The sequence below is a fragment of the Octopus sinensis genome, linkage group LG6 (assembly GCF_006345805.1).
Source record: "Octopus sinensis linkage group LG6, ASM634580v1, whole genome shotgun sequence".
In the NCBI taxonomy this organism is placed as follows: domain Eukaryota; kingdom Metazoa; phylum Mollusca; class Cephalopoda; order Octopoda; family Octopodidae; genus Octopus; species Octopus sinensis.
In genome coordinates, this window is record NC_043002.1 from 106,083,276 (window position 1) to 106,097,349 (window position 14,074).

General features: G+C 36.3%; 1 protein-coding gene across 1 annotated transcript in view; it reads left to right on the top strand.

Moving 5' to 3' along the window:
• Window positions 1–14,074, top strand: part of LOC115212906 (RNA-binding protein Musashi homolog 2) — a 217,096-nt gene that overhangs the window by 126,536 nt on the left and 76,486 nt on the right. Inside the window, exons 6-7 of the mRNA XM_029781723.2 lie at window positions 9,012–9,094; window positions 12,333–12,420. Of these exons, the coding sequence (XP_029637583.1) occupies window positions 9,012–9,094; window positions 12,333–12,420 (171 nt within the window). The remainder of the gene's footprint in view (window positions 1–9,011; window positions 9,095–12,332; window positions 12,421–14,074) is intronic.

Below are 14,074 nucleotides of genomic sequence, written 5' to 3' on the forward strand. Positions count from 1 at the left end.
GTTTCTATTGGAAACACTGCTGGTCAGAGATTTCATGGTATCAAGCAGATGAGCTATAATATATTAGACATTTTAGTTACTAGTTATATTATACTCACATATTATACTCCATTATGTGATAGTAAACTACACTACTAACCTTAGTACTGAGCAGAAAGTTCCACAACTTTTGCATAAGAGTAGTTACCAAAATCCAGATGTGGGAATTCGAACCAATGACTGTGTGACTATGTGGCCATCTATACAGAATGAATCGTCTGGTAATTTATGCTGTAGGAAAAATATCTCATTCTCCATTGAGAATTAGCTACTCTTGGTATAGGCAGAAGCAAAGTTGTGTGATTAAGCAGTTTGCTATTCAGCTAAGTCGTTTCAGGTTCAATCTCACCATGCAACACCTTGTTCAAATGTCTCCTTCCAACCAAGTTTTATGAGTGAAATTTGGTGTACCAAAACCATGTAGAAAGTGCTGAAGGGACCATTTTCACTGGATACTGAGTTTAGCACCACTACCTGGTCCATGGGTGTCTACTCTCTTGTAAACATTGTGGCCAGGTGTCTGACATGAGAGTAACCTCTTGCCACAAGTCTAGAAAACTCAGAAGTGGGGTCAAAGACACATTTTCTTGTAATATAAAAAGAAATAAATGTCTAGATCTGTTTCTTACTCATTGGTCCCCTTTTCCCATAGATTCTGCCAGACACCTAGTTTCATGGAAACAGGTTTTGAGAGGTTTTGTACATAAAAAAATAGGAGTGGCACCAATCTTGCACTTACTCATTGCTGATTCTGAGAGAGGGAGGAAATTGGGCCCTGTATTTCACAGGTACTTTATCAGTCCCTGAAAGATGTAAGTCAAAGTTGACATATGTATGGTTTTAACCCAGAGCATAGAGTACCAGCACAAAAGCTACGAAGCATTTTCTTCGATGCTCTAATGACTCTGTCAAGCTTAAAATTGCAATGCCATCCTCATTGACTCTTGTTCAGCTTCACCATTGTCAAACTGTTTATCTCTTCTAATAAAATGTAATCAATCAGTGAGACAAGAAGCACTTGACACTCCATTAACCCTTTAGCATTCAGATTACTCTGTCCAATGTAATGCTTATTTGCATTGTTTCGAATCACCCATGCATTGTTTCATAACTTTTAGATTTCAATGCTATGATTATTTATTTTTAGAACGACTTTATAGGGTAGGTGTGAGAGGCTGTATATGGCCAGTCATAAAATCGGCTGAATATTTGGGCTGGATATGACTGGTTTAAATGTTAATGGGTTAGAGCATGTAAGTACATAACTGGACCTTGTCATAAGAGGCTTGAGATTACAACTTGGGCTGAGCTTATTGAGCTTCTTAAATAGAATTGCAGTAATTGCCTGATTGTTATCACTTGAAAACAACAGGTGTATTTTGTGTTCCTAGCTTGAATGAATGGCCTTGAAGAAACAAAGGATGTATTGTTATGTAACTCAAGCTTGGAAACAAGGGACATACTGTTGTAAGACTGTAGCTTGGAAATGAAATGCATTGTTGCAACATAGCTTTGAATGGGCTTCAATTCATATATTTTTCTTACTAATGCAGTATTTCAATGCACCCATTGACACCATTGCACTTCTAAAGACCATTTTATGTGGTATAAGGTCAAAATCCATGGCACTTCTATATGCTTCAAATATAAGAATATATGATAAATGCAGTTGTGTTATGTGAATGTGAGACTGGACATGTGCAAAACAAGATTAACTGTATTTGAAGTAAGATGCTTTTGCAGAATGTTTGGCATAACATGGAAGGATTACCAAACCAATAAGTTAGAATTCAAGACTCAATAAGACAACAAATACAGTGGGCTGACCGTGTCAGTAAAGTGACTGGGTTACATACAAATACAACCATGATCACTTCTTTGGAAGGCAAAAGCAGGTAACCAAAGAGAGGCTGGCTGAATAATGACATAGATCGGCATGAAAATATCTGCATGTATAAAGTCCAAGACAGACGTGGAAAACAAAAAGAAAGAATCCAGGTACCTCAGTGGCAGAAGTACTATGATGTCACCTGCATAAGTATGGAACAAGGGGCGGGGATGGCTAAGTGCATAGGGTATTGGACTATTTTCATAATGAAGTCATGTATTCAAATTTGCATTTCTGACAGAGCAATGTATTTGACATTTCCTTGCTCTGCTTAACATTCAGCAACAAGAAATGCCAATTTAGTTTAGGAAAGTGACATTATCTGCAGAGATCAAACATCTTAGCCAGGTGTATATTTATATCTCATCTGCTTCACATCATGAAATTATTCGCAGGGGTCTTTAACTTGCTGGAACTTAGAGGGGACCTTCATTTCTTCATTTATTGCTCCCTTCTGAAAGTCAATCATTGCCTATTAGCTAATAATACTATGAAATTCAGAGCAAAGCTGGCCTTCTTATACATATACACATGCAGACAAACAGGTAGCTAATTTTAGTGATAGATCATTAGGTAAATAGAACAGCAGTTAGATATAAATAGATGCTGACAGGCTATTAGATAGACAAGCTGATATATATATATATATATATACACACATTAATAAATAGGGAATAATGATAAAAATGATAATGATAACTATTGATCTTAGAAATTGCGAGTTCCGAAATATTGACCTCTCCAAGGACATTTCTTTTCAGATAAAACCCCTTCCAAGCTGTCTGGGAGCTGAAAGGGTCACTTGACCATTATATGTGACCAGAGTCTATTTCTACTGCTACTACTACTACTACTACTACTGCTGCCAAACTACTGTTACTATTTGGCAATACATTCGCCAAATTTCCTCCTCCTCTCCGTAATTCTCTCTATCACCCCATGACCACCACACTTTGGTAACAGTATCTCAGAGTAAACCCAAGATGCAGAGGTCCAGGTATGAACACACAGACACATACACACACTCACACATCTGTACACGGGCATGTTTATATATATATATATATATATATATATATATATATATATATAAAAACACAGACTTGTACATATACAAATCTTTCTATAACCCTACAAAAACACACTTAGGTTGCTAACTCAATCCTCTATGAGTGTATATATGTATATATATATATACATTATGTATGTATGTGTGTGTATGTGAGCCTGTGTATATACATGTATATGTATATATCTATATGTAATACACATCGACTGTAAATATATATATATACATATATACTTCGCATATATGCATAAGTGTATATACACATATATGTATATATTCTTAGTTCCTAGTTGAACTGACCTTCTAGTGGCAGTTTCTGTCTGATTGGCTGGTCCTCCCTGTCAAATTAGCAGTAGTAGTAGTTGTAGTTGTTGTAAGCTCTTTCTCTTTCTCTCAGATATCTAGATAGATAGAGAAATAGATAGACATATAGTGTTAAAGTAGTAATCAGTTAGCCTTAAAAAATTTTGAAGCTTCTGCTATAAAACAACCCCCATGCCCAAATCTCTCATACATATATATATATATATGTATATATATATATATATATATATATATATATATATAAATATATAATTCTAATATATACAATATATATATGTATATATAATATATATATATTTATTTATACATGTATGTGTCTGTATAAATATGTATCTATATATGTATGCATAATATATATTTGTGTGTGAATACATGTATGCATATAATATATATGTATATATGTATGCATATATAATTGCATGCTTTATTTTCTCTTTCATTTATCTATCCATCTTTCTATCTATTCCCTTCTCTTTCAAGCTACTAACATAAACCCAGTTTATAACTGCTTACAAATGTACTCTGAGCTTATGTTTACTAATATTACTGAAAATAGTTTGGTTTGTTTGAAGTAGTCATTGCTAGTGACAATAACGATGATTATGATATATTGTTGATGTTCATTGTTTTTGTTGTTGTTTTGAGTTGCTGAATTTTTCAATTGTTTTTTTAAAATTTTATTTTAAACTCTTCCTATTACATAAGAACAGTGATTGCATTAAACAAATTATATATACATTACTCAATCTGTGTGTGTAAGCCTTGTGCCTGGCTGGTGTGGAGGTATGACAATGTTATGTAAAGGCACTCATTGAAGCAGAAATACATGTTCACAGAACAAAAATGCCTTATTTTAATTGCTTGTTAATTCAGCAGATTGACTGCTGATTCCTTGAGAGTTATCTTCCCTTCTCTTGCTGGTTGCAAATGCTGCTCAATATTGGTTTGCCTTCATAAGTAGCAAAGATTAGTTTTTTTATGAGTCAAAAATTTATCCTGTATGGTATTTAGTATACTTTTCTTCATCTTCGTTGTCCAAACACATGCCACTGGCTGCTCTGAGTTATATGAACTGGACACTCATGTCCAACCCATGCTAGCATGGGACATGGACGTTAAATGATGTGTTTATTAACTTACTTGAAAATAGGTGAGTTTGTGTGAGAGGATGGGAATCAAGCCACAGAAAATTTGGTTCAATGAATATCAATTGACCTATACTAGCATAGAACTAAAGTGGACATTAAAATGAGGTTAATCTAGTTCTGTTGATTGTAGTTGATACATCTTGGAAATATGTAGAATGCATATATGCGTACAGACATGTTGGGGCAAGCGAAATCGAAATCGAATTGAACCAGCCAGGATCCCTGGTCTGGTGGTACGTAAAAAGCACTATCCGACTCGTGGCCGTGGCACGTAAAATACTCCAATGCGACCGTACGACAGGCACCCTTGCCAACCCCCTTTGCTTGTGAAGACATGTTGGGGCAAGCGAAATCGAAATCGAATTGAACCAGCCAGGATCCCTGGTCTGGTGGTACGTAAAAAGCACTATCCGACTCGTGGCCGATGCCAGCACCGCCTCGACTGGCTTCCGTGCCGGTGGCACATAAAATACACCAATCTGACCGTGGCCGTTGCCAGCCCCGCCTGGCACCTGTGCAGGTGGCACGTAAAAAGCACCCACTACACTCACGGAGTGGTTGGCGTTAGGAAGGGCATCCAGCTGTAGAAACATTGCCAAATTAGACTGGAGCCTGGTGCAGCCTTCTGGCTTCCCAGAACCCCGGTCGAACCGTCCAACCCATGCTAGCATGGAGAACGGACGTTAAACGACGATGATGATGATGATGATGTTTATTAAGTTTGAAATAAGCAAGGCCTGCATATTTTCTCAAACATTACTTTCTTCAATTGACCAGGTACATAATATAGAACAATTGACGTGAAAGAAACCCATACTCACTCAAAAGCTCAGTGAATGTAATATAATGGTCATTTCTTAAATTACTAATGTCTACAATTCACCAGAAGTCTGAATAATACTATGATTTTGGATATGTAAGCCTTATTGTCTTAGGAATTAGCATGCGCGTGCACGCACACACATTTATATGTGTTTAATTAGTGTGTCAAATATTTGATATATAAACTCTGTGTTAATGATTTATCAACGTTTGCAGGACTAAGGCATAAACTCATGTCATGGACCCTCTTTACACAACATAAGTGTCACTACCTGAGTGGACAACTGATCATAGAAACAACTGTTGCAAACCTTACTAAAGCAACTTGCAACTGTGTTGAACCAGCTTAGGTCAAAAGCATTTTGTGTTGGGGTGGTGGTGGTCAGCTGTGCAGAACAGACTTATTATTTAACCCCAGAGGAACCATGATTTAGCAGATCAATGAACAAATATACTGATATTTAGTTCTAGATGAGCCAGATTTGGCAGATCTGTGGTCAAATGTGTTGTTGTTTAACTCTAGAAGAGCCGTGATTTATTGAGCAGATCAGTGATCAAAAGTGCTATTTAGCCCCAGGCATAATCAAATTGAGCAGATCTGTGATGGAAGACTTTCAATCTGATAACCTAGTTGGTAAAACAACTTCATGAGTTTGCCTGACTGGTTAGATAAATCTAGTTTGACTATTCCCCATTTCACTCCCCATGTGGTCAGTGATAAGGGATATATACTGATCTTAATTGCTCTAACACAAACAACAATGTAAATATGGAAAACTTTAGTAAAAGGATAGATTAAAAGCACCTGTGCTTGTGCCATATAAAAAGCACTTGTGCCGGTGCGGCCTAAAAAACACCCAGTGCACTGTAAAGTGGTTGGTGTCAGGAAGGGCATCCAAGTGAAGAAACCATTCCAAAACATAATTGGAATCTGGTCCAACCCCTCCAGCTTGGCAGCTCTTGTCAAATCGTCCAACCCATGCCAGCATGGAAAAAGGACGTTAAATGATGATAATAATGTTGATATGATAGATTATTAATACACTGGCCAAATACTTGGTTTCTATATTTTTCCATGCCACTCTTAAGTTAAGCTTATATGGTTATACGATTATTTAATAAAATAGGTTTTTTTTTCTTTTTGGAAAAGAAGACATTCAAAATGAGAGGTATGAGCAGTTTCTGTGTTGAATATTGCATATGTAGTATATTTGTATCTAGACATCTATGTACACACACATGTATATGGGGTTATGTGCATGTGTGCAGTTGAGAATGTGTCTGCATATGTAACAGCAGCATTTGTTCATTGCTATGTTGTTGTTGTTTAGCCTCAGTTTTAACCCTTATCTTATTCACCTAATATCAAAGATATTCCATCCATGACCATCCAATTTTTTTCTTTGTCTCTCAAAGTGTGTAATCCATGTAATAGTGTAGAGGTGTGTATAGTTGTGTTGTGATTTGTTGGCTGTGGTGATGATGATGACAATCTGGTTGGATTGTAGTTATGAAACCAGTATTAATGCAACTTCAGTGGAGCTGGGGCTTCAGTTGTAGTTGTAGTTACTGTGGTAGTAAATGGGGTAGTTGCAGCAGCAGTGGTGGTAATGGTAGAGAAGTATTGATGTAGTGGTAATGATTGTGCTGTAGCAGTGTGGAGGGGAAGAGGTGCTCTGGTACTAGTAGCCCAAGGTGTAGGATTATTTTTATGATATTAATTATACAACAATATATGTGGTATGATTATTATTAGTATCAGTGGTAGTAGTAATCATAGTAATCTTGGGATTAGGGATAACCGATAGTAGTAGTAGTAATAATAGTAGTAATAGCCTTATTAAATATTTAAGGATTAACTGTTATCTTCTTATATGTACACTGGTTTTTTTTTTTTACCTCTGTAAATTTTAAATTATTGGTTTTATTCACCACCACCACTGCTGCTTATAATAATAATAATAATAATAATAATAATCCCATCATTTTAGTACTGAAAGCTTAACTGGCTGCTTTTGACTAAATTTTTTACCTAGGTTTTAGGTTCATATCTTGCTAGGTTTGACTTTGTTTTTACTCCCCTCAAGGGTCTACAAAACTAACACCAGTCATTTTCTATGATTTATTCTAACAAATGCAATCTCGTGCCCTATCTTCCTCTAATTAAAACAAGCAATAGCATTATACCACAGAGATCATTGTATTGGTGGCGGTGGTTGTCTACATACCTGATTATCACGGGTGAAATTACAGATTAGAGTGATATTCTCTCCCACCTTCCCGCTACCTCTGGTATTTCTACTTCTAATCATCTTATCTTAAAATGAGGCTAGTGGAGGAGGGAAATGAGGAGGAAAGTAGATTGATGTAGTGGTTTAACCTTGACACATATTTCTGTGTGCAAGCATCGCTCTTATAGTTTCAGGTTCAGTCCCACCGTATGGCACTTTGGCCAAGTATATCTCTGGATATACTGTCAGTGTGTACAGTAGGCAGAAACAGAAATAAACCCCTATAGTATGTGTGCATGTTAATGTTGAGTTATAATAAAAACAGTTTAACAAGTTTTGTAGAGCACATATACTTTTACCAGAAAAGTATATGTGCCATCTAACTTTTTACTAAGTGGAAACTGTGTAGAAACCTGTTTGTGTGTGTGTGTTTAGAAACATTTTATTCAAACAGAAATATTAGTGTCTAACTCAGCCATCTTACCATACATCAATTTCAACATTACACTTTCGACCATAAATAGACACTCTCCTCAGCTGTAGCTTTGTTGAGCTAAAGGGGATCTGAGTCTTGTGAACTGCGTAGAGACTTCACTTTTGTTGGTGCAAGGATAAAAGCATTCGGTGGACTCGTTATGTGGTTTGAATCAGGAAAGACATCCGACTGTTGAAATCATCTGAAGCAGACAGTAGAGCATGGTGCACTACTCTGATCCATCAGTTCTTGCCAAACTGTCCAGCCCACGTCCACATACAAGAAGGATGTTAAAAAGAGGATGATGACAGGATTTTACATGAGCAATAAAATAGATACAAGTTAAATATTATCTAGTCTTGATATACTTCTCTAAAATTCTTGAATGTGATTTCCCAGTTTGGGCACCATCCAGTGAATGAAACTGCTAAAAGATGTGCAATGAATTGGTAGAATCAATGGCCAAAACACAATCCCTTTATAATCTGGGTTCAAATTCTGCAAGTGTTTTAATTTTCTCTTTCACATTGGTTTAGCTGCCAAATCTCCCTCATATCCTTCCCCTCTAGTTTTAAATAAGGAAGTTGCATGGTTGATAATATAGTCCTGAATAGCTCTAAGATGGGATGGTCATGGCTGAAATGATTTTGGTCATCATAGGTCTGCTCATTCGATACTGACCTGAGGCTAAACAGCAGCGTGTGTGTGTGTGTGTGTGTGTATACAGTTGTCCATATTTCCAAATGAAGCTACACTTAACATCCTCTTATCATTTATTATAGAACCTACTCCTAATTAGAACATTGTTTAATTGCTTTTCATTGTTTACTCTTTTAACACTGTTTACTGTTAATATTATGTTATTTGAGTTGTGTATGTATTTAAGTATTGAGTAGAGGTTGGTAGGGGGTTTAATTGTTTAATTATTATGTTGTTATAATTTAATACATTTTTCTTTTCTTTTTCTTTCCTCTCTTTCTTCTCTCTTCTCCTCCCTCTCTTTCTCTGTATCCAGGTTTTGGGTTTGTAACCTTCGAAAGTGAAGATGTTGTAGATAAGGTGTGTGAAATACACTTTCACGAAATAAATAAAAAAATGGTAAGTAACAGCCTTGTTGATATTATTATTGTTGAAATCAATGTATGTACCCTTGTCTTTGCCTTAAGTGATAGTTAGAGATGGGCATCGAAAAAGCAGTGTTTCCAGCCTCCTGGTTATGGGGAAATATTACTTTACGTGGAAACAGGTGGGAGCCGGCAACAAGGAAGGCTAGTGACCATAGAAAATTTACCTCAATGATTCAATCTGGAAAAGTGGACATTAAGATAAGCAGGATGATCAATATACATGTATATTTGGAGGAATGATTACAAATTGGTTGCGATGACTAAGAAAAATCCAGGACTGTAAGAAATGGGTGACTTGGAGTAGAGTAGAGATGTAAAACCATTGACTTCTATGTTAGAAGAAAGTCATCTAGGGTATTTATTAATTTAGATTTTTACAGAACTTATAAATTATCCTCACCATTGTTTAATATTTATCTTTCATGCTGGCATGAGCTGGCAAGCTGGAGAGTTACACCAGACCCTACTTTGGCATGATTTCTAATGCCAACCACTTTACAGGGTGTACTGGCTGCTTTTTATGTGGCACCAAGGTGTGATTAGTATTTGAGGAGAAAGGTAAGTTATAGTATTATTTCTGAAGAAAACCATTGAGATTTCTCCAAGTTATAGTGTTTAAATTCTGAATGCAGGTGATATTTAAAATGTCATATTTACTGACAGAAATAAATTAAAATATTGTTAACTATACAATATGAAAAATATTAATCTCAAGATAATTAATAAACTGGTATGATACCTTAATTTGCTGGAAATAATTTGAAATCCGATATAATTAGAGATTATAATGGAAGTTCATGGTACTGTGATCTAATCCATAAGAATACATGTCAGAGGATACATAATTAATTATAAAGGAGGAGAAAAATTTTAAATTGACTTTTATGCTTTAATAGTTATGGCAAATCCAATTTAAATATTCTGTTTCATGTTCAAACTGGTTGGATCCAGCTTCTCACACCTACCCTTCAAATGTCATTCTAAAAAACAAATTACACCATCATATCTTGAAGCTACAAGATAATGCATGATTAAATCAAAACAACGTGAATAAAAAAGTATTACATTTGACAGAATAGTCTGAATGCTGAAGGGCTAAAAATGATATATTGTGTATTTCTGTGTGAAAACACGAGGGTCCCAGTTTCTCTGTAACATGACTAGTAATTTGCTGTCTGGAAAGAGTCATTCTCTTTTTGTGCTTTATAATTAAACACACTCACCGGTAAAATTTCCTCTTATTTCTTTTATTTCCTAAAATTTTCGTTGCATCTTGCAACATTTTCAATAGTTTTCAACAGTCAAAACTATTGAAAAGGTTGCAAGACGCAATGAAAATTTTAGAAAAATAAAAAAGAAATAAGTGGAAATTTTACCGGTGTGTGTGTGTGTGTTAAATTACAAGGCACCAAAAGTGACTGACTCTCCCCAGACACAACAGAATATGCTTCAACACACAAACTCACATAAAGAATCTTGCAAACCAAATCCAAAAACGAAATAAGACTAGTAATGTTTCCTTCAAATTTGACTGGTTAGAGCCTTCAACTTAAACAAATGTACAGCTGAATGGTTCACAGCAGACGTAGCATTCAATCCAACACTTGATGTCAGAACTTTCTTCTCTCTTTTTTAAACACACACACACACACGTTTGCATTTACTATTCACTCACTAATGAATGAATGCACTCACTCAGAGTTAAATTGGGTGTATGAAACAATTTAATGGATTTACTATCACACATATTACATATATTTTCCATCTTCTTTATTGTCCTTTATAGACATTCATAATGAAAATGTTTAGAATATATGAGGTGGTATCCAAAAGTAACTGGAAGCAATTTTCTGTGGAACAAAGCCTGTTGCAGTTCAGGCTTCTGCTGCTAGAAGTCACTTGATGTAACCCTCAGGCATCAGCCTGCCAACCAGCAGCAGCGAGTGTTCTTCCATGTGGTGCATCTTTGTTTTGTAGTGCTTCTTACCTGTTCATCAATTTTTGCAGTAGCTGAAACAAAGGAACAGTGTGCTTCTATGAAATTTTATTTTCTGCTGGAGAAAGTAGTGGCCAAAACAGTTGCAATGTTTCAAACAGCTTACAAGGGCACAGCCATGACCAAAATACAAGTTTGTGAATGGTTTATGTGCTTGTTGCTTGAAGACCCTCCTTGTTCAGGGCAACTGTCAACCTCCTGAACAAATGAAAACATCACAAAAATTCATTCTTGGAGGATCATTTCTGAACAATTGATGAACTTGACCAATGTATCCTGCCAATGAATTTTGAGCAAGGAATTGCAGCAAAATTTGTGCCTTGCTTACTCACAGACGATCAAAAGCAGTCCTGACTGAATGTATGTCATAAACTGTAAGAACAGTTGACCTTCCAGGTCAGTGGAAGCATTCAATGTCACCATGCCCCAAAAATGTGTATCAAGTGAAGTCCAATGTCAAGATGATGCTGATTTGTTGCATCAATGCGAAAGGAATTGTCCACACTGAATTTGCTCCTCCTGGTCAAACTGCCAACCAGACATTTTTCTTGGCGGTCTTGAAGTGTTTGTGAGACGTGGTGAGATGAAAACGTCCCAACCTGCGACAAATTGAAGAGTGGTAGTTTCATCACAACAATGCACCTCCATGCACACCTTGAGTGTGAGAAAGTTTTTGCCAAAAATGGCATAACCTACACTTACCCATCTTCCCTATTCCCTCTGACTTTTTTTCTGTTCCCCCAAATGGATGAAAAAAATCCTTAAAGGAAAACGTTTTGCAGATGTGGAAGAGGTGAAGAAAAAAACAGATGCATTAAAAAACTTCACTGACAAGAATTCCAGGACTGCTTCGAACATTGGAAAATACACCTGGGCCAATGCATTGCTTCAAATGGAGAATATTTTGAAGGTGATAAAAGTGTAAACATGTAAAACTACAGGAATAAAATAATATTGCAAAATTCTGATTTCTTTTGGGTCCCCCTCATATTTCCTTAAAATCTAAACATTTTACAGCATAATTATCACCAAAACCTTTTCATTAGATTCATGGTCATGCTGCTTGTGATGCAGTGTATTTTACATTTCTTTTATGAATTTAGTGATGACAAAGTTGTTTTGTTTTCTTCTTTTAATGAATTAATAAATTTGTTTTCTTGACTCCATGTCATTACACATTTTCTGTCTCTGTGTCTTTGTGCTGCACCTCTAGGTCGAATGTAAGAAAGCTCAACCGAAAGAAGTGATGTTACCAACCACATTGGCAGCAAGAGGGCGAGGGCTGACACGGGGAGCCTATGGTAAGTGAAGCCAAATTCCTAAATGTGTCTGTCAGGGCATAGAGGGGATCCAGTTTGGTAAAATATAATAGAGGTATCTCATTAGTTTGTTTTAGCTGTCATAGGCCAGCTGGAGCACTGCCTTTACAGGAATGTAAAAAAGAAAACTAGTCCTGAGTTTATATGAGATGTATTTTCTTTGTTAATTTATAATTAAGATCTTAATTGAATTAAGACCTCATTAGTTATGAAGGCAATTCCACAAAAATAATGGATAATGTATATGTTCTGGACAAAAATATTTAGAAAAGAAAAATAAATGCTCTCTTGTAGCCAGACAATTGTACAAAAATTCACACAACCATAGACATATACCACCATCTGCATTACCCCCTCCCCTCACACGCACACACACATATCACACACACAAAACATCATCATAGTCATCACATACACACACCACCACAACAAACAAGGAGGCCTCTACATGGTCACTCAACTTCATAGAAATAGCAGCTAAACTACACCTTACTGCCTTAAAAAGGGATACTTTTTGATAATTGTGTGCTTTAGCCTCAAGTTGATATGTAGGCAAAAATGGGATGGAAACAGGTGGAATACATTTCATCATAGACCTGCTTTGTTAGTATTGTCCTGGGGTTAAAGAACAATACATGCTCACATCACCACACAGTTACACACATACACACTCACAGCTGTTAACATAGAAATAAATACCCACACCACCATCACCATATCAAATCACACTAGTTGTCCTAAATCAAATATACCTTGAATGCAGTCCTGTTGCTACTGGCAACTCCCCCTCTCCCCCACTTCAGTGCTGCGTCTCTGCAGTCAGTTCACTCTGCACTGCTGCAATATTGTATAGTAGTGATTTCATTAGACTACTAGTGTTGACATAATGATGATAGTGATAATTATAACAATAATTTTTTGTCATAGAATTTTGGGGGAAGAGAATGGCAGTCGACTGGTACTTTATTTAATTGGCCCACAAATGCATGACAGGTAGAGTTGACATTGATGGAATTGGGATTTGAACTCAAAACAGAAGAGTCATAACTAACTGCCCCAAATCTCATGTCTAATAATTCTCTTTGTTCACCAATCTTGTATATTAATAACAATAAGAAGAATGAGTTCGTAAATAAATATAAGACCAGAATATTTTTCAGTAAGCCCTAGTATTTGACTGGTACATCATCATCATCATTTAACCTCCATCTTCCATGCTGACATGGGTTGGATGGTTTGACAGGAGCCAGCCAGGTAGAAGACTACACCTGGCTGCTGTGTCTGTTTTGGCATGGTTTTTATGGGTGGATGCCATTCCTAACACCAACTACCCCATAGAGTGGACCGAGTGCTTTTTACGTGGCACCAGCACAAGTGAGATCAGTTTTGGCATGGTTTTTACAGCTGGATGCTCTTTCAAATGCCAACTACTTCACAGTGTGGACTGGATGCTTTTTACATGGCACCAACACATGCTTCATTAAGCCTTGAAAGATAAGGTTAACCTAAGTATTTGTGGCTGGAGAGACAGTTACACATTTTGACTCAAAGGTGTAGATAATTCTATTAATCTCCGTACATGACTGCTACTTTTTTTATACACCTCAGGAGGGAGATTGATGAGAATTGACTATTG